We start from the raw sequence: 19722 nt of genomic DNA, 5'->3' as shown, positions 1-19722 counted from the left end.
TGTATCACTGTAGACACAAAAGTTAACTTTTGACTTCAGTACATTTGTTATGCTGACTTGCTTGTGAATAATTCCTAAGTTTTTGCAACAAAACCAAAAATTTCAGTAGCCAAAATTTTCAAATCCCTTTTCATCACTGCCTCATCTTTTTTCTTACAGTTGCYTGTAGGTGAAGAGGAAAGTTGCTAATTTAATTATGTAATTTTTGTCTTTCTTTTAAAGGGGACAGACAAGAAAAGTATACTTTTATACTTTTATTTGAAACAGATTTTTTAAATAGTAAACAGGAAGGCTGTATCTTAGTCAAAATATGCAAATATATATGCATAATAAAACAGAACTTTCAACCTAGAGGAAATTTAAAAAAAACAAGACCCCAACCCATAAAAAGCCACCTGTTTAAGTMATAAACTCTTTAACTCAAAAAATCTCAGTGTTTCACTTAGAAACTAGCTTATGAATCCTTTCAGTACCTCTTAAAAATTTATTAAAAAAACCTTATTTTTCAGATATCCTTTCATTTTTGACTTGGCCCAAGTTCTGTGAGGCACAGAAGCATTTAGAAACTTCAACCACCAGATGTTTTAACAGTCTAAATTCCAAATGTATCTTACTATTGAAGTGAAAAAGATCCTTATTCCTCCATATCCTTAATTATTAACCAATATAAAAGKCTTTTAATATGGTTAATTATGGTGTAATTGAATTGGCTGTGAACAAGTAGATCTTTGGGACAGAGAATAATTGCAGTTTATAAAAATGCCCTTTAGCTTTATAATCCCTCAACTCCATATGCCTCAAATGTCAGAGTAGGACAGACTGCATTGGTCTAAAGTCTTCAGATTATTTACTCTGTTCCTGCATCACCACCAAAATATTGGKCCCTGCTTTTATGTGCACAACTCTATATAAAAAAAAAACAGTTTGAATTTGGCCAGAATTCCAACACTGCACACACAGCCTTCTGCAATGGCTTTTGCAAGACAGAATTATTAGAACCATTTCATAAAAGATAACAATTAGCCATGGCTAAGTAGAGACCTTCACCATAAATATGTCTCTGGCTTCATGATTGTGCTTCACATCTGCATCTGGGAACTCTTTGAAAGACTGATTATGGAATTCATGGAAGAAAACATTCAGAAATAGATGGAAGGACCTTAAAATCCACTCTCAACCAGCCAAAAGTCAACCTCCAAGTGGAGGACACAGGTTATTTATTTTACAGCCTTTGTTCTCATTGCTAGATCACTTGAATTAATTCCTGTGTTAGGCTGTGCAGAAATTCAACAGATTTGACTCTAAAGAAGGAGAACAGTAATTTCAAGCCTGTTAACACGTGCAATGATGAAACAAAGTGTATATAAGAAAGATGTTGGTTCATCTTAATTAAAACTCCAGTATYTATTCAGAACCCACAGCAGGATGGATCTTACAAAAACAAACTTGGTGGGGATGCAAAGGCGAGGCAAGGAAGCCAATAACTTACACACCTAGATAAAAAAAAAAAATCAATCTTAAAAAAGTTGGTTTTTAGTTTCTCGTGAAATTTTTGATATCTTCTCCAATATTCACCCAAGCACATCAAAACATGAGAAAAAGATTTTAAGTTATTTCTACTAAACAAAACATCTTTGCAAATAAATCRGCAAAGTCCTTTCTTCAACTCAGTTACATAAGAGGCTGCCTGGTTTTGCATTTAAAAAAAGAAAAAAGCCTGAGAAGTTTAAGAACTGCAGTTAAAGTTAAGAAATTTATCTTATCTCTTCTAATTCTTTCAATATGGYTCTATTCCTTTTTATCCACCCACAACCATTCTCACTGTTCTGTAATTTATTGTAAGGTCAAAGAAGCATTAAAATAGATGGTGACACTTCAAGTACAACACTTTATTATATTTTGTTGAATAATGAACACCAGGCCCTTTGTCAATGACAAGGAATAGACTTTTCCATTATTAAACATTTTGTGAGAGAACTTAAAGCTGCACTGTTTGTGCACTGCAGTGATGGTAAGAAAAGGATTTAATTGTTACTAAGAGGAGGAACAGCAGTAAGATTTCAYGAAAAAACAAGAACTGCAAATTGTAATCCCTGGTAGTCTGCAGCATTTCTTGCCATATACACTGGAGCACCAAAACACTTGCTTAAATACTAACATTACATATGCTTGCTTCCATTTTTAAGACCCTCAAACTTTCCATGTCACAATAATCACCGTGTTACCAATTACCATTGAATGCTCTCATGTGGGTGTACAGTGCTTCTAAAAGTGCTGTAACAGCTGTATACAGTGCTGTTAAAATGTTTGTGTCTGYGTAGAAATGTTTGTGTCTGAGGTCTTACTAGACATAGGCAAAATCCACAGCCCCACTGAAATCACCATTAAATAGTACTGCATTTAAAGAGAGACCAACAAGCTGAAAAAAATAGCTTTTTCCTTTACCTTAGAGCCAGGTTTTGTATCAACAGCAGACGTGGTTACTGCAGTGGACGTTTCACTGACCATGCTTGAAGGCCTTTGGTTTATTTGCTGCTTGGACATAGATGAATTCTGTCTAGAAAACAAACAAAACCAGATAATCTAAAGCACATTGCTTCAAACAGTCAGCTTGACCTTTTTATATTTAAGATTCACAGTGTGCAAATGAACAGTAAGTTAGTCAAATATTTCCCATGCATCTGCAACATCTTTGCACCACTCTTGTTGTCTCAATTTCAGGTCTTTCTCAAGCAGTGACATCGGATGATTGGTATTTGTCTATGCAWCAGAGGGAGAAATATGCCAAATTATTGTCTGCAAACCCAACAGAGAATCAAGACATAACAATGAGTTTTAAGAGAGATAAGAGAGAAGATAAGGCTTAGGTAGTGAAACCAAATTGTGCCCAATTTAGAGACTTGGCCACAAACCTGTGAAAGAGAGGGAGCACTGGGGAGGAAAGGACAGGAATCAGCACTTGGCAATAACAGGCTTCTTATTTAAAATCAAAGTGAGTCTAGACTCCTGTTAGATTTTTCACTATCTGCCCAAAGTATGATTCATAGCACAATATGAATTATTAAAATACTTTTAAGCAAAATGGTGCAATTCAAGGCAGATAATTGTTAGAAATGTGTAATTTCTGAGTCATCCTAAGACTCCAGAAATCCTGATAAAYAGTTCAGATAGCCATTTAAAGCATAAGTGAGGTCAATCCTACCAGAAGAACCTGTTCMACAAGTAAGAATTCAATACAGCTACCCAGATAAAGAACTGAGAGGGCAAAATAAAATCTGTGACGAGAAGCCTCAGCAGTTGAGCTTGACACCCACATTGAATGAAATTAAAACCACAGGTGGCATTTTCAAAAATCATTAACAACATAATTTAGCAAATAACAAGTAGCAATACAGGCACACCAGAAAAGAAAACACAACACAACAAACAATTAACAACCCATGATTTTCCTTTTCCCTCAGTAAGTCACCAAAGCCATTCATTAGAAAAACCAAAAAACGTGACATACAAGCTACACCAAACACGGTTGCTGCTACCACTGAAATTCAGATCTCAACACAGCAGAGAACAGAACTAATTCTGAGCAGTTATCACAGTTATCATGAGAACAAAGAACAGCCTGTGATTCAAGTAGCTCAACACAAGGTTTAACAGAGGACAAAGTATTTGCCACCACTGCTCTTCCTTTGTTACAACTTGAACAATTACCTGTCCAAAAGCTTTTATAGGTGGTTTGGTATCAAAGAAAGCACATTTTTCCATTTGTGACCAGAGTTTCAATGAAGCTTGCAAGTAAGTAACACAACCTATTTAATTTATACCTTGCACATCTGGCACGAACCCTGCTTTCTAGATTTTACATATAACCTCAAGTCCAAGATATGAGAATGACCTACAGCAAATCCCTAAAATTCCTGGCCATCCTTTAAAGCAAGAGAGCTTATCATGTCAGTTTGAGGCAATTTCCCTCACTTCTTATGGACCAGGTATTCTACTTCAGATTTAATCACCTTTAGGAGTATCCGGATTAAGACACTTCCCATACATGACACTGCCTGACTAGGCTATTTCTGCTGACAAAAATGAAAAACACTATTTAAGTTTTGACAAATTGGAATTAATTTTAGCAATAAAAAATTAATAAAGAAAGAGGAATAATCCCAGAGGAGTGCTTTTAATTTAAAATTTCTGCTCTGATGTAACAGATTTTCACTATCCCCCAAGATAATGTTTCACAGCAGGTTAAACATACTGCACATCAAAAAAAAAAAAATTACAGAGGAAGATAAGCTCTATGTTTAACAAAACCACCATCAGAAAATCATAATTCAATATAGAATGATAAATGCAATTTCTAAGCATTTATTATGTGATCATACAGTGATTTCTCTTCCACTTGCTACTGAAAGTGATCACTGCCAATAAAGCAGGCTTTCCCTTTCGAGTAGTATCAAATTCATTATGAACTTCAAATTCACAAGCATAAAAATGCTTTTTTAAAAATGTGAGGTTGTTGCCATGGAAGAACTCAAACAGCAAGCAAAAGAGACATTAAGTCCACTGAAGGAGAAAAAACAGTATTTGTCTCCTAAAAAAAGTCTTCACCAGCAAACTGGTGATGAAAACCTGCTCTATATGACATTTAACAGAAAATACCAAACAATATTGAAAATTTCTTTCAGTATTTGTATGTAGTATTTCAAGCATACAATAGATTTTTGGCATGCAATCAGAACATAAAACTCAGGTATTCAAGTCTCTTAACAGCTAATCAATACTATCAGTATTTTTAAAAGCAAATTTTAAAAAGGCAGAATATGCAGAATTACCTGAAACATCTTGGCATGTCAACAGAATTAACACTGTCCTAATAGCATTTACAGATTCAACTTTAAAAATACACCACTACGGCATTAACTGTGCATTCAGAAACATTAATTCAAAGCCACTATTACCAAAGACGTTTGACAATATCTGCTCTTCAAGATACCCCATTGTGTCTTCATWGTGATGGTGTTTTCCTATTTTCAGGCTACTTTCCTTGCTGCCTCCCCCAGGCATGTGCATATACACACAGAGAATCGCAGAGTGGCCATTTGGAGCTCCAGTACTGTGTAAATATTTTTAAGTACTTGAAAATAACACTGTATAGTATCTCCTGTCAAGCAACTCCCTGCTCTACTAAAGCAGAGCTAGCATGTCTCCAGAAACCACATTTACCAGCTGAAAAAATTACATTGCCAACATTCAGTTTATTAAAAAAAATCCTGACACTGAACAAGAGCAATAAAAAAAATAACTACACCAGTAGCCCRTATTGAAAATGCAATACTCACGAGAGATCATAAAGATCAGCTGACTTGGAAGATCCACATCCATATCAGTAACTTACAAAGTTTATTTGCTGGAATCAGACATGATGCAACAACATCCTGCCAATGTAGTTTTAATACTAATAAATTTCCTAATCAGCTAGATACAAAAAAAAAAAAAAAAAAAAAAAAAAAAAAAAAAAAAAAAAAAAAAAAAAAAAAAAAAAAAAAACAAAAACCACAAAAACACACCTGTCCTAGTGTTTCCATACATGTAAACAAGGTAGATATTTATTTTGGGGGTTTTTGGGTCTCCTCTTTTTTCTCCACCTGGTACTTTTGCTGCTATAGTAACCAAATGCAATAGATAAAATAAGATGGCTCTCTCCCCAGAGGTGATACACAGGTTTTATCAGACACACAAAAACAGGCAAGAAAGAGCAYAGCACTCCTGAATTAAGCACACTATATTTTCCCCCCTATATGTCTACATTTATGTTCAAGTCTTATCTTTTTTAAAGTATGGTCTTCTCATTTGCAAGCACACTGTTACAACAAATATTGTATAGCTCCTAATACACAACTACTAGTGTTTAACATTAGTTACATAATGTGCCTGATTGTTCCTTTCTGTCCACAACTACTTTAAGAGCTGTTATTTAAACAAAAACATGAGAGGAGAAATATACACATTATATAATTATATACATCTCTCCTAAGCAATTCCATCATAGATTTTTTTCAGAAAAACACGTGTAAGAATGTGGTTTACTAAAATCCTATCACCTGCCTGGTAGATTTATCACTAATCCTCATTTTTCCATTGGTTGTGTAAGAAAGGTCCCTTTGTGGATTAAAGGTTCATTAAAAACATGAAAGCAAAGCACAGAAATCAAGGGACAGTCGTGAAATGGAGTGGATTCCCATATAGCAAGATGCTCAAAATATTTCAAGGTGATCCTAAAAACTGTGAGGTGAAYAAGTCAGTAGAGAATAAAAATTATTCTAGACAAAAACTGAAATGCTGTCAGAAACAGATAGAAAAATAATCTCTAGATAAAGGCAACCATGTGATAAAGATGACAAACTGAATTCAGTGCCAACAACAGAAAAGTAGTTCGAAGGAGGAAGAAATGAAAAACAGCTCTGCAGCTTTTATCACTCAAAACAGCATTGGCAAGAAAAATATATTTTTAAATATCAGTACAATGAGTAGCATCAGCCAAAGTACGTTAAGAATTATTAGTAAAGGAATAGAGAAGGAAAATACAATTAAATGATTRTAACAAACAATGAGCTCATAGGCTGAATCTTTTAGTCACCTATGATCAAGCAGAGCTAGTGAAAGATATAGAACACATGTCCCACACACTAAGGGACCAAAGCTGCTAAGCTTGGAAAAACAAGAGTRTGAGGTAGGGATTTGACAGTGGTCCCAGCTAAGAATGTGTTAGGAAATAAGGAATTAGTAATTACTATTTAAATGAAAAAGGAAATCTAAATTAGAACACATTTAGGAAGAAAGWTTAGTATAAAGATCAAAAGATAATGTAATTAAAAAAATCACAGGTTTCAGTTACAATGGAGTTGAGAAAGCCAGATTGAAAAGCAAAACTGATATGATATTGTTKAAATGCCTGGGGAAAAGACTAGAGAAACACAGTCTCAGCCTTCTACTGCAAGTGTCCAGTTCTCATCTGATCAAGTGAAGCAAGGGCATGTGGTTCACAACTGAGTCATAATCAAGCCAGGATTACATCACTCACTGGCATGATTTTCCAAAACTTATTTCCAAGTCTTCTTGCCAGAASACTGCTTCCAGGGTGAGGAATGGCCAGAGCAGTCCCCACATTCATCATTTCTACATGACTGTAAATTACTTTCCTGATGTTAAATGTGTCYTTTTCAATAGATATGTGAGCTGCAGCCTGAACAAGTTTGTGCTCACTTCTCCCCAGTAGAYCCCAGTCAACATCTGGTGACAACTCCTCGGCTCTAACCTTAAATTAACATCAACCATTCAGTAATAAATCACATCACAACAGCACTAAAGAACAAATCACCTTTTATAAAACCCTTAAGAGAGTTCTTCAGCTGTAAGAAACAGGAGTCTTGGTCAAAAGATCCCACCATAGAAATCTTCCACAGGGCATGCCAATCCAGAGAGTGCCTTTCTGTCCTGAGACCTTCTTGTGGAAGTCATTGCATCACCTGATCAGGATCTACAACACTGATTTCAAATTGATACACCATCAACACCAGTTCTGAGAAATCCCTGATGCCTGAGGAATCACAGCATAGCTCCATTAGAATTCCTAGGCCTTAGGACAGGGAGGTGTGGTGTCAACAGCTGCTCTGATTTCACCAGATATCCATTTATATTAAAAGCATCATCTGACAGGAGCTCACATGACCACAGTGAAGAGCATCTGTGGAAAACCTGCACTGCTGCACAGACATGGAACAAAACTAATGAAACCAGAGCATCMCACATGTTTGAAAAAGACATTTTTAAAGCAATTTTAACTGAGAGATTGAAACATCTAACTTTAAAAACATGTACTTCAGGCCAATAATAAAGCTTAGAGAAATATTCTTGCAAAGACTGTTCCCTGAGCAGTTACTACAAACATATTCTCCTCTCTATATCACTCCAGCCATTCCCTGTTCTTTTAGAATAAAAACCACCTCTCCACTAATTCTWCTGCAGTGTAAGCTTTTCCTGGTTTTGATACCATCCCAGTATGAGAAACTGAAGCCTACAAAYGCCTGTTCATCAGACCGCCCTCCAAATAAACACTTCTATTTCTCTTCCAAAAAAGTTTCTAACGTACATTAAAGACCACTAGACTCGTGCACTGCTAGTAAGTACTTCTTTCCATTCTGTTTTTGATATTTTATCAGCTACCATGACTACAAAACCAAAAACAGCCTAGGCAGGGGTGACTAATCCAGGCAGGCACTTCAAGGAGTTTATCCAAACACCTATTTTCCAGTACATATGTACAAATTCATATTTAATTTGACTGAGCCTTTAAAACAGATAAATTAAAAATCAATTAATAGRTGGAAGTCGGAACACATGCTCAGTGGCTGCTGTCCATAATTTTTGGGAGATTGGCTGATATGCAATGTAAGTGTTCTCCTCACTAGGAGAGTAAGGTGTAAATGAGCCAAACCCCTCTGAGCAGTGAACATGGGACAGCTGGGGTGGCCTCCAGCTCAAGAGCCACCCCACAGCCTTCACACCCCATTACAGACCTCTCCCACAAGGCTCTATTTCWTGGGAGCTCTCAGCAGGCACCTTAACATGGGATTGCCCTTGGCTTTGCYTTCACTTGGGTTTAGCTGGTGGGTTTTTTAGGTATTTTGTTGCTATTGTTGTTTTTGGTTTGTTGGTTTGGTTTTTAAACTATTTGAGAAGTCAGGGTTGTATCAAAGCCTCTGAGCTCTTCAGCCACATTCTGCTTCTTTCCTTTCCAAGCCATAAGGCAAGCCATTGCTGGAAAGGCTCAGTCTCCTGGGAATCTCACAAGCCCTTCCTCTAGGCTTCYTTTTCCTTAATAATGATGCAACTGCTTTGGATGGCAGTCCTATCGACATGTAAAGCAAATGAAATGTCACAGAATGGGAAATGTGAAGAGCTCAGAATGATGCAGGCAGGGACACAAACCCCACATCCAGGCCACTACAGCAGGATGCCCAGACTCTGTGACACGTGAGGTGACAGAGGCTGCTTGAACAGTGATGGAAAACTGGAAAAGGAAACTATTTGGTGTTGTCCCACTCTTCTCACCCTTTGAAGGCATTTTGGAAGTGATGCAGAATTTTGTCCAAGGCTCTGTCTTCTGTCTGGGGAAGATACCCAGGCATTCCATCACAGAGGGATTGCAGGAGCAATCCAGCACACAGCCAGGATTGCAGGAGGAGCTAAACCCTACASTGAAACGGTGCATGATCCAATCCAACACCAACCCAAAGTGACCAAACTCACCACTTTGAACACAATACATTTCATCATTTTGGTTTGGTTGGTTGGTTTTTTTTAATCAGACAATCAAGATAAAATATGCTGCAAATAAATATTTTTGACGCTATTTCTCTACAGTGATCATCATAGAACATCTTTAATGTAAGAAAACCAAGGAAATACAATGAAAATTAGTAATATTTTGGGTATTTCAATTTCAGTACAAACCTTCCAGTATCCTTACAAAACATTTTACATTTATTTTCTGTTTATCTGATATTTCTATAAGCCTAAAGCATTATTAAGTATATTATTTTATTTCTATTATTTCTTGTTTGTTTATTTTTGGGGTTGTCTGGGGGTTTTTTTGAAGATTAGATAAAAATGTTCTGTCAAGCCCTACCACAGAACAGGGCTCAAATCAAACACATACTATCACAATAAGAAGTCATTTTAAGCAAAATCTCAATGTAATTTTTGCTACAATATCAGAAGAACTGTTAATAATTTAAAATACTAATCTACCATAGGTAAATGTGTTAGTGTTTTAGATCTCTTAACATGGGTGTAAAGCTACTTACTCTTCCCGCAAAATAAATTCAATATTTTCTGGAGAAACCTGTCCTGTCACAGGATGTCTAAATGACGTGGTCTGCTGATTATGGCTGAAAGGAAGAAAAAAAAAAGAAAAAAAAGAAAAGAGGAAATTAATATYGCTATACTCAGTAAAATATGATCTCTAAAAGGCAGAATTGTTTGTATTGATGTTTTGCTGCTCTATTCCAGAAATTAAACATATTTTTGAGGTACTTTTCAGGTCTGAAATGTTTTCATCTCCTTCCTATGTTCTTATTGACTTTGCCAATGGTACACTGGATCATTTAATTACTAAACAGTTAATGTTTTAAAAGAAAAGTAGTTGCAATCTTTAGTTAGTGAGACACATTTGAATTTATGATGATTTACACTTGGTTGTTATCAGATKATTTAGATGTAACATAGAAATTACRCAACATAAATTTCTGATTTGTGTTTCTGTAAATTTCACAGAACAGAGCCAGTAAAATAACTTGAAATTTTATCACACAACATTTTACACAATTTATATTATTTAATGAGGTCACAGAGATAAATTATGTGGAAGCCATTTCTTGCATTTTTTTTTCTTCTAATATGGTATTTTGTCCAATGATTTTTCTTGCACCTTCATGAATGGAAGGTGGAGGGAAGATGGATCAGATACAACCTTGGCTGTGCTGCTGCATGGTCTATATGGAACAACATAATTTAGTATTTCATCGGAATTGAGTTAAAATCAGGGGTTTCTACAAACTTTCCCCTCAGAGTACTATCTAGATGCTTTGCTACCCTCCGTGAAATATTGCTATTCATTAAAGAGAGCATTAAAGATACCTGTGAACCAAATGCTCATCTGTTTAAGGTTCCAAATTTTTATGGGTTTAGTCAACAATTTTTAGRTAAACAACATCCAAAACCAGAACTCATGTCAAATGCAGCAAAATAGTAACACAGAGAGCATTCAGAAAATGAAGACCATCAAGAATTGTACCTCAAATAGGCAAAAATGAAAACTTGATGTGTTTTCTTGTTTAAAGATTTGGAGYTTTTCCTCCTGTACAGCCTAGTAGTTTCAGGTCTTACAGACTTGACCCTATTGTCCAACATATCAGGATGGCCTCCAGCACAGAAAATGAAATATTCTGAGGTTTCAGAGGAATGAAGTTCCTATGAGATAACACTCTGCTGACTAAAGGGCAGCTAAAAAATCAAACAGCTCATGCAGCCATAACATTCCAGTGTAAACAGCTCAGGATGTGCTTGGATATAAAAAACAATCCAAAACCCAGCAAACCAAAAGCAACCAACAAAAGCCCCACAAATTGCTCACACTAAGTCCCACTCAGGCCACAAACAGCAGAGAYTACTCAGTGTGTTACCAACTTTTCACCCCTTTTCCAACAGACCCTGCTCCAGGAAGTAAGATAATAAGGAACCCATACATAATAAACATTTCCAGTGATAAACTGAAAGCTGTAATAACTTATGCAACACCAGAAGGCCTTTTTCCAGCTTCATCTATTACAAAAGTCCTCACCCTAGAGCCATTGGAAACTGTGACTAAGGTATGGGCTATCAATTACCCTACTGCACCAGGGATGCCATTCATTCCCTAGACTGGTGAGAACTGACCTGTCCTACAGCTGTGTGTTAATAAAGGTGAATGAAGTTTCTAAAGCTTTAGTTTTTCCATGAAATCAGAGATCCAGAGAAAGTATTTCCAGTAAGCACACAGTACTAACATCTAYGAAACAATCAGGGTCTTCTTCCTCACAAGAAGACTGAGGAGTATYGTTTTCCAAATAAGTATTTTTATGTGAATTTAATTTTGTGTCCACATCCAAAGAGTGGGATAGAAACTTGAGATGTTTTCAAAGAGAATAATAAATTGATAAATTATAACCCTAACAACTGAACTCCATGTTTGTCACACAGTCCAGTTTTGAGTCAAAAGCCTTTCAGATCAGACCTGAAGCAGTCTACTTAACCTTTAATGCTGTTATCAAAACAAGTGCAGATACCTTGTTAGCTTAAAAAAATTAAAGTACCTTGCCAGTGACATTCTCCAGGGGCACAGGAACTGCCAACAAGCTCTCATCTGCAGGCTCTCAGCCATTAATAACTCACTCTTCAGTTAAGACTAAGAAATAGGACTATATTCCAGAAGTGCTCTAGGGTTATTTAGGAAGTGAAGTTACCCATTGTACCATACTAGCATGTACACAAATGCTTTATTCTATCCCAGGAAATAAACTCACTGGAAGATTAATTAGTCCTTTTAGTTGCAAATAAAGAGCAAGTACATTAGTAACAGACTAAATATTACTTACTAATAACAAAAATTTCAGCTGGAAAGTAAACACTATAAACATCTGAGCAATGCATTTTGAGACAGGTTTTGCACATCAAGTACCAGGAGCARAGAAACAGAAGGATGGCTCTGTTACTGCATGAAAGGCAGATGGAAATTTCAAAGACAAGGAGAGGGCACATAAACCCAAAACTTCCTGCAAATCTGCAGTTTCAATACATCAGGACCTCACTGGGAAGCAAGAAATGAAACCCCTGCCAGTAACAATTAGTTTTGCAGACACAGTGGTTTATTTGAATTTGAAAAGTGAGAGTTTAAGTGTTTTGCCGCACAGGACTCATTAAGACTAAGCGATACTATTCAAAACAACCTATACAACAGATGGCTAATGCCTTGCAACAAGGAATTAGATAGCAGGGAGATTTTCCTTCACAATGAGAGCAGTCAAACATTGGAAGAGGTTGCCTAGCAAGGCTGTGGAATCCCCTTCCTTGGAAACATCCAAAATGTGGCCAGATAAGGCTCCGAGCAACCACGTCAAACTTAATAAGCTGGTTCCAACTTTGAAGCTGGCCTGGCTGGATGTGATGGGGTACAGAGCTTCYGTCCAGCATAAATTATTCTGTTCTGTCATTCCCTGCTGTTCCCTCCATCATTTTGCTGCAAATAACCATTTAATTCCTATAATGCCTTCAAAGCTTTCCCAGTATTTAAATAGATTCATTCCAAGATTATTAGCAGTACCTTGTTTTTATTAGGGCCAGAGAAATCGAATGGTTAGTTTTTGTTGTTGTTTTCATTTCTCTCAAACGTTTGCTTATTTGCTTAACAGTGATATCTGTTTACACAATATTGGTAACAATAACAGCACTCTAACATAAGTGAGAGGGCTCTAAACTCGTTGCAGTGCAAGTTTTCCTCTGCAAGCACTGATGAACGAAAGACCAGGCACAATTGTTCTTTGGACAGATCAGCTACTCAAGAAGCAGTTAATCATCTGCATTTCCTCCAAATGGCAACTACTGAACGTGTTCCTATTGACCAGAAATCTACCATGTACAACAGGTACAATAAATGTGCCTTAATAAAAGGATATGATGTGCCGCTCCGTTCTCCATGCCCCTTTTTATTCCATTTTTTTTCTCACTAGAGAAATATGTAATAGCTTCAACAAAACTGGGAAAGGCTTATGATGCTTCACCACGTGAATTCTGAATGCCTTGGAACTTGCATTACTACAACACCACAGACTTGAAATGCCAAGCTACGTGTTCTAGCAACGCTACAAATCTTCTGTGTGATGAACTACAGCATTTTTTCCTAGCAACCATCTTTTAACAGTTCTGTATTATCTTGATTTTGTACAAATACTGGCAGAGTCACGAAAGCAAAGCAAGTATAAAAACATGAAAAACTCACAAAAACTTACATCCATTACTACCTACCACTACCAGCATTATTAAATTACACTATAGACTGTTAAAAGTTATTCTGAATTTCAAAGGTACAGAACACCATTTTCCAAGGCTAGTAGTAATGTGCCAAATAAGTGATGCACCACCACAAATAGTTAAGATCGGGATTCTTCATAAAAAAAAAAAAAAAATCACAGTTTAAAACCCATTTATTTAATTAAATACCTCAACACAATTCCATTATTTCATAGCACATATGCACAAATTTACCAACATAAGAACTGAATGTCACCCACTCTCCTAAAACAGATGCAATCCAGGCTCTAATCCTATACAGGATAAAGGACACAGGCATGTGCTTGCATGGATCCCTTTGCAGGACTCATAATTAACATGACTTCAATTCATTTTGCATTTGAGTCAAAGCCAAGTCCTTATTATTAATTTTTGGACATGACTGATGCTGATGACCTTTCATTTGAAGTCAAGCAAGTGTATAGATTGTCTCTGGAGTAATTTAAATCCACAGGCAGCTGAAACTTGAAATGTGTGAATCAACTATTGATGGAGTCTACACATCACATTAACACCAAATTTATAAGTTTCGAGAAAAATTCACACTGCCGTTGGACAGATGTCCTATAAATTATTACAAGCCATTTCTACAGTGTTTATCTTCCAGGTAGGCTGACTCCTTCACACTTACCTGCAAGACTAGAGAAGCACAAACACCCTCATGGTGAATAGCCCAAATGGTGATGACAGTTAGCTGTGGGCACCCACCCACACTTGTATGGGAGATTTAGGTGTGGGAGCAGCTGACAGAAGAACTCGTGCAGTGAAGAACTGTTCAGCCACTGAGTTGTTACTCCAAACAGGAGAAAGTGCTTGTATGCAACCAGGCAAACAGCCAGGAATAGTTTGCTTTATTTCACAACCTATTTCTGAAATACATAAATGGCTTCAAAACAGTTTCCACACTGCCTTTGGAGTATTTTTGAGGTATTAGCTTTAGAATTGGTTAGAACAAGTACCAACAAATAGTCCAAGAAAAACACTGCCCTCAAAGCTCTGCAAGCTGGAAGTAAAATGCAATGYAATACAGAAATAATTTGGAAGGATTAGGAACAATACCAACTAGTTGTATTACTCAAGAAAATGCACCCATTACAAGCTGCAAGTACACAAAACTCCATCTTTGCAAGACACTGATCATGATCCACTACTTTAAAATAGTAGTGTCTCCTCAGAGTGGCAGCAAAATCCTTGCCCCAATGTTATCAGCATCCAGGAGACTTTCAAAAGATGAAAATTTCACCCCCTCATACAGTTTAATTAGCATCTTAACCTAGGAACTACTGCATAAGAATCACAGAGTAAAACTGATTCTCTCAAATCTTGCATCCTACTCAGATAGGAATTCGTAGGTGTTTAGTTGTTTCATCAGAATACAACTCTAAGTATCTTGAGTGCTGTGTTGCTTCCTACCAGCAGTCAACASAGGAATCTGGGCTTACAAAGACAGAGAAAAGGGGACAAGATGGTCTGACATCAGATTTTATCATATTTTCACTTCTGGTACAAGTTTTCAGACAAGAAGAACTTGAAACGAATAATAAACTCACAGTTGCTCACATGTAGCATTGTTATCTTTCTACCCAGTTCACTAATGCAAGGTTAAGAGGGAACTGCAAGTTTCTATGGAACTGAAAAAATTCTTTTATCCTGTCTTAATGAGCCACCAAAGATAATTCATACTATCCAATATAGTATCAGCAGGAAAGATTTTGTTAATGAACATGCTTTTAAAAACAAGAGCTAATAAAACAACAGTAAGCTAATATGGAAAATGACACAGAATTACTGCAAGTATTTTCAGTCATTAAAAACACAGATAAGAGGATGAATGCACTATCATCACAGGATCAACACRGATTTCCATGAGTAATAGAGGCTGAAGTCATCTGCTGATTCACAAATCCTTTTGATGCATATCATGAGAAGCCATCAGGGTTTTATTAACTSACAAAAACAAAATGCATTCAGGGAACTTGAAATTAAAGGGGGAAAGCAAGTAAGTCTTGAAGACAAARAAATGTTTAGAAGAGAGGAATTTCTTTCTATTTCATTCCTTTTGCAGTTTTAGAAAAACTGCAGTCCCTGCCTTAAAAATCAAGAATTAAAAGCCTCTCTGATAATACAGACAGACAAATTAAACTAATAAATTAATTCACTAATAAAAAAYGAAGCAGTGATATCATTAAGTAATATCATTAAAATACCCTGTGTAAAAGCAGCYTACTCTTATATCCCAGTATCAACCACAACCACATAAAAGGTTTAGTGAGGAAGCCACCCAATAAAGRTATTATTACAGAAAAAGTATTTAAGGGAAGCTTTAACAAAAATACCACATATATCTCAATTTTCCAACCATAACAAAACTGGTTAAAATAAAATAGGTGTTCACATGCATAGCATCTAAATTTACCAGAGGAGGCTGAAAATCCCCACTAGTGCTCTTTGAACCTATTACACTTCAATTCAAAGCCATTCATATGGTAACAGACAACACAATCCACATTGTTCCAAATATCAAAGCAAATACAAGTTTTACAGCATCCAGTTTTCATCTAAGTAGCAAACCACACAGTGCAAGAAAGCTGAAACAGTTTAATATAACAGTTATAAGAAGTGAGTAAAGCAGATTATGAAAACCTTTTCTCCTTCCACAGGGGGCGTATAACCTCAAAATTTTTTATYTTCATTGGCTTTTTAATACCAAAGATAGATTTTAACTTAAGAGAAACAYTTCTGGTTTATTATTTATTGAATTWAATGCATAATCAGYGATTATCAGAGGACAAYACTACAGACTGAGACATTCCTGTGTGTGCCCTCAGACAATGTGGAAACGCACTGCCCTTTTCASCTCTCCATAAAATGGAAATGCTTTCTCTACCACCTATACTATGAGAATGGAGTTTTAATCAAATACTGCCTCCTCACAAAATCACAAGTGTCCAGRATGGAATTAAGGATTTATAGCTGGTATCCATCAACTTGTCCCAGAGCTATARTCTAGAATACTGAATCCAATTGTGGATTACCTGATACAGGAAAGGCACCRACAAACCAAAATAAGTTCAGAGAGGGGCACTAAAATGGTCAGGAGCTCCTGCTGAGTGAGGAGAGGCTGAAGGAACCAGCCTTGCTCAGCTTCAGGGTGCCCTGCCAGGATTACCCAGGAAGGTTCTGCACTGCGGTTCCTCATGGGAGGAGGCATCAAATGGAACAAGAAACTTCAGACTGCTTGGAGGAGTGTGAGGAGACAGCTGTGTACAGTGAGGATGGCAAAGCATTACAACAGGCTGCCCAGAGAGATCAGGCAGTCCCCACCTTTGAAGGTTTTCAGAACCAGAGTGGAGGAAGAAGCGAGAAACCCAGTCTGAGCTCACCACTGACAGTGCTCTGAGCTGGAGGCTGCACAGGAGACCTGAGGTCTCACCCAATCCGATCTCACCTAATCAGTGGGGTACAGCTGCTATTTTGATCACAAAGACCAAAAAAAACCCAAACAAAACCCAAAACGAACAAGCAAGTTTCCTATAATAGATTTTGCTATGAGAAAAATGTAAAAACACCAAATTATTTAGGAAGAAAAAGATAAAAGAGCATTAAAACCTGATTTCTTCCTTCAGTCTTCAATAACACCATTGACTCCTTCAGCAACTAAATTAATCCAAAGTCCATTTACATTCTGCTAATAACTATTCTATTCAAGGAGAGAATTTATGCAGGCTGTGCTACTGTGCTTTTTAGCAACTAGGACACAACTTCCAACCAAAGTCTTTCCCATAATTAGAGTCACTCAAAACATGCGTCTGTCTCACCATCTCCCAGCCCTACCCACCTCCTCCACAGCTTCACAATACTATTGAGGTACTGACCATAATCCTACAAACCTCATGCCCTTCAGACACAGGGCTAAAGAACAAACGAGGATATCAGCATTGTATTTACTGAAATAACATTCAGCATGAAGAAACCACAATTCCCACAGAGCACACTCATTCTTGGGGATTGGCTGATGATGTTTACTGGCACATATTAATAAAAATTCTTCCATTAGCAACAAACTGTTTCAGCCTATGGAAGCCTTGTGGTTAATTCTCAAACACTTCAAACTCTATTCATTTGCAGCTTAGGCAAAAGAAAAAAAAAATTAAAAATAAAATTACAGCAATGAAGTTATTTCCTTTGGTTTGTGTGATTCTTGACTGTTTTAAAGGAATTCCTCCATCCCCTATCTCACACAATTAACTGTGTGGGATAAAATGTAATACATCTCCTCCAAAGTTAAGTGCATTTGTAAAATGCTTTTTCTTATCAAATCTTAAGTATTCAATGGACTACAGTACTCCTGAGAGGCACATAATACCAAGCTTTTGCTTGAGAGAAGATTAGCAATGCAAGATCATTGTGCCTAGAGCAACAGGTATAAATTAATRGAGCTTTTCAGGCTGACTCTTCAGAGTGTGAGTTACACACCTCGTTGTTACTTTGCTTTCCAAAGATGCTCAGCACCTACAGCACTGAAATACTGACATGCTCTAAAGCCATGGCATCAGCATCTGCTCACAGAATGCTACTGCAAATCACACAGAAGATTAAGATTTTAGGGATTGGAACTGCCAAACAGATATGGAAGAGTGTCTTTTTACATTATGCACAGTTTATAAAGTATGCAGAAACATCTTTGTAATTCAACAAAAAGCTCTTTGGCATTACAGAAAAAAGACRGGATTTATAGCTATATAAATAYAAAAATATAAAACTATGTGAAGTTGACTATTTCAGACTAACTTGGMCAAAGAAATAACCTAGAGCCAACTTGTCCCTACAGAGATGTAGAAATACTCAGTGGCCCTGAGTCAGACAAGCAGAGAAACTCCTCAGACATTTCCAAACAATCACAGAACTATTAGTGTAGAGTTAAAATATTTTCTTTGGCATCTGCAGAATGGAAAATATGCTAAAATACACATAACACTACTAGAAAACATTTATACAWAGAAGAAAAAATGCAATCATTAATATTTAATAATTTCAACACTGTACTAAATAATTCCAATCTCTAAAACATCTCATTGTTTGGCTTTCTGCATTGAGTAAAATCAACTTTTGAAAATTTTGGTGTGTGCACTTCTGAGTTTTCTTTCTACACACAAACCAATTAAATAATTCTTCAGAAATGCAAATATTTTCAGTCAGCCAGTGTCTCCACCCCAAGCARGTCAAGTACCAATGTAACCTATAGCAGTTGGTTAATAACAATTTACTTTAGTGACAGAAGTTATGCTGAGTTTGGTGTATTGGAAGTCGGAGTATGTGAACCAAACATAAATGAAATTTAAGAAAACTCTCATATAATACCATTCTGTGCTACATTTCTCAAGTCAACACATTGCACTGCCAGAAGGTGAAAATTTGAAAATAAAATAATAAAACACAASTACAAGAGTGGCACTGAAAACAATCTAGCCATAGAAAACACATTTGCATTTTCTAAATGTCACTAAGTACACACACTAACAAGTACCCAAACAACCAGTTCAGAAAAAGTCCACACWACACACGACTGATGACAACATGAAGATCTGGTGGCTAAGGAAAAGAGCACAAGGAATGCATCAAGGAACATGCTTTCACTCTTCCTGTGCTTCAGCCAGCAAACACACTTGCAAAACGACCTTGTTGGTTTTCCATGAAGTGGTCCTGAGGCTTCATTCAGATTTACAAACATCAAAATGCATTATCAGGCAGGATGCAGTCTTCCAGCATGAGGCCTTCAGATTGGTTCTGAATGACACTCTGCACGAAACCCCATGATTCCATTGTACAAGATGAACATCCCTTCCTTAGCCATAGAGATTGCTATTATTTTTTWAAGTGACTGGAAAGATGAAGCAACTACCACCTTTTACAATGTGACTGGAAGAGAACAGCCTCCTACAGCAGCCAAAACRCCAGCAGCCAACATAGACAAATCAGGCTCCTTAGCTCCAGGCAGCAGGGCTGCAGCACAGCCCAGCCAAAGGCAGCTCTTAGCACATCACAGTGTACAGGGACTGT

General features: G+C 36.8%; 1 protein-coding gene across 4 annotated transcripts in view; it reads right to left on the bottom strand.

Annotated features, from left to right (window-relative positions):
• PLEKHA7 (pleckstrin homology domain containing A7) overlaps positions 1–19722 on the bottom strand; it is a 143534-nt gene that overhangs the window by 51176 nt on the left and 72636 nt on the right. For all 4 annotated transcript variants that reach the window (XM_057369289.1, XM_057369291.1, XM_057369290.1 and 1 more), the window contains 2 exons: positions 9864–9947; positions 2446–2557 (listed from right to left, as the gene is read on the bottom strand). In XM_057369289.1, the coding sequence (XP_057225272.1) occupies positions 2446–2557; positions 9864–9947 (196 nt within the window). The remainder of the gene's footprint in view (positions 1–2445; positions 2558–9863; positions 9948–19722) is intronic.

This window comes from Malurus melanocephalus, unplaced genomic scaffold, assembly GCF_030028575.1.
Source record: "Malurus melanocephalus ecotype Western Australia unplaced genomic scaffold, MMel_1.1 scaffold_106, whole genome shotgun sequence".
Lineage (NCBI taxonomy): Eukaryota > Metazoa > Chordata > Aves > Passeriformes > Maluridae > Malurus > Malurus melanocephalus.
Note: the sequence above shows the minus strand (reverse complement) of the source record. Positions and strands in the feature narration are given on the sequence as shown.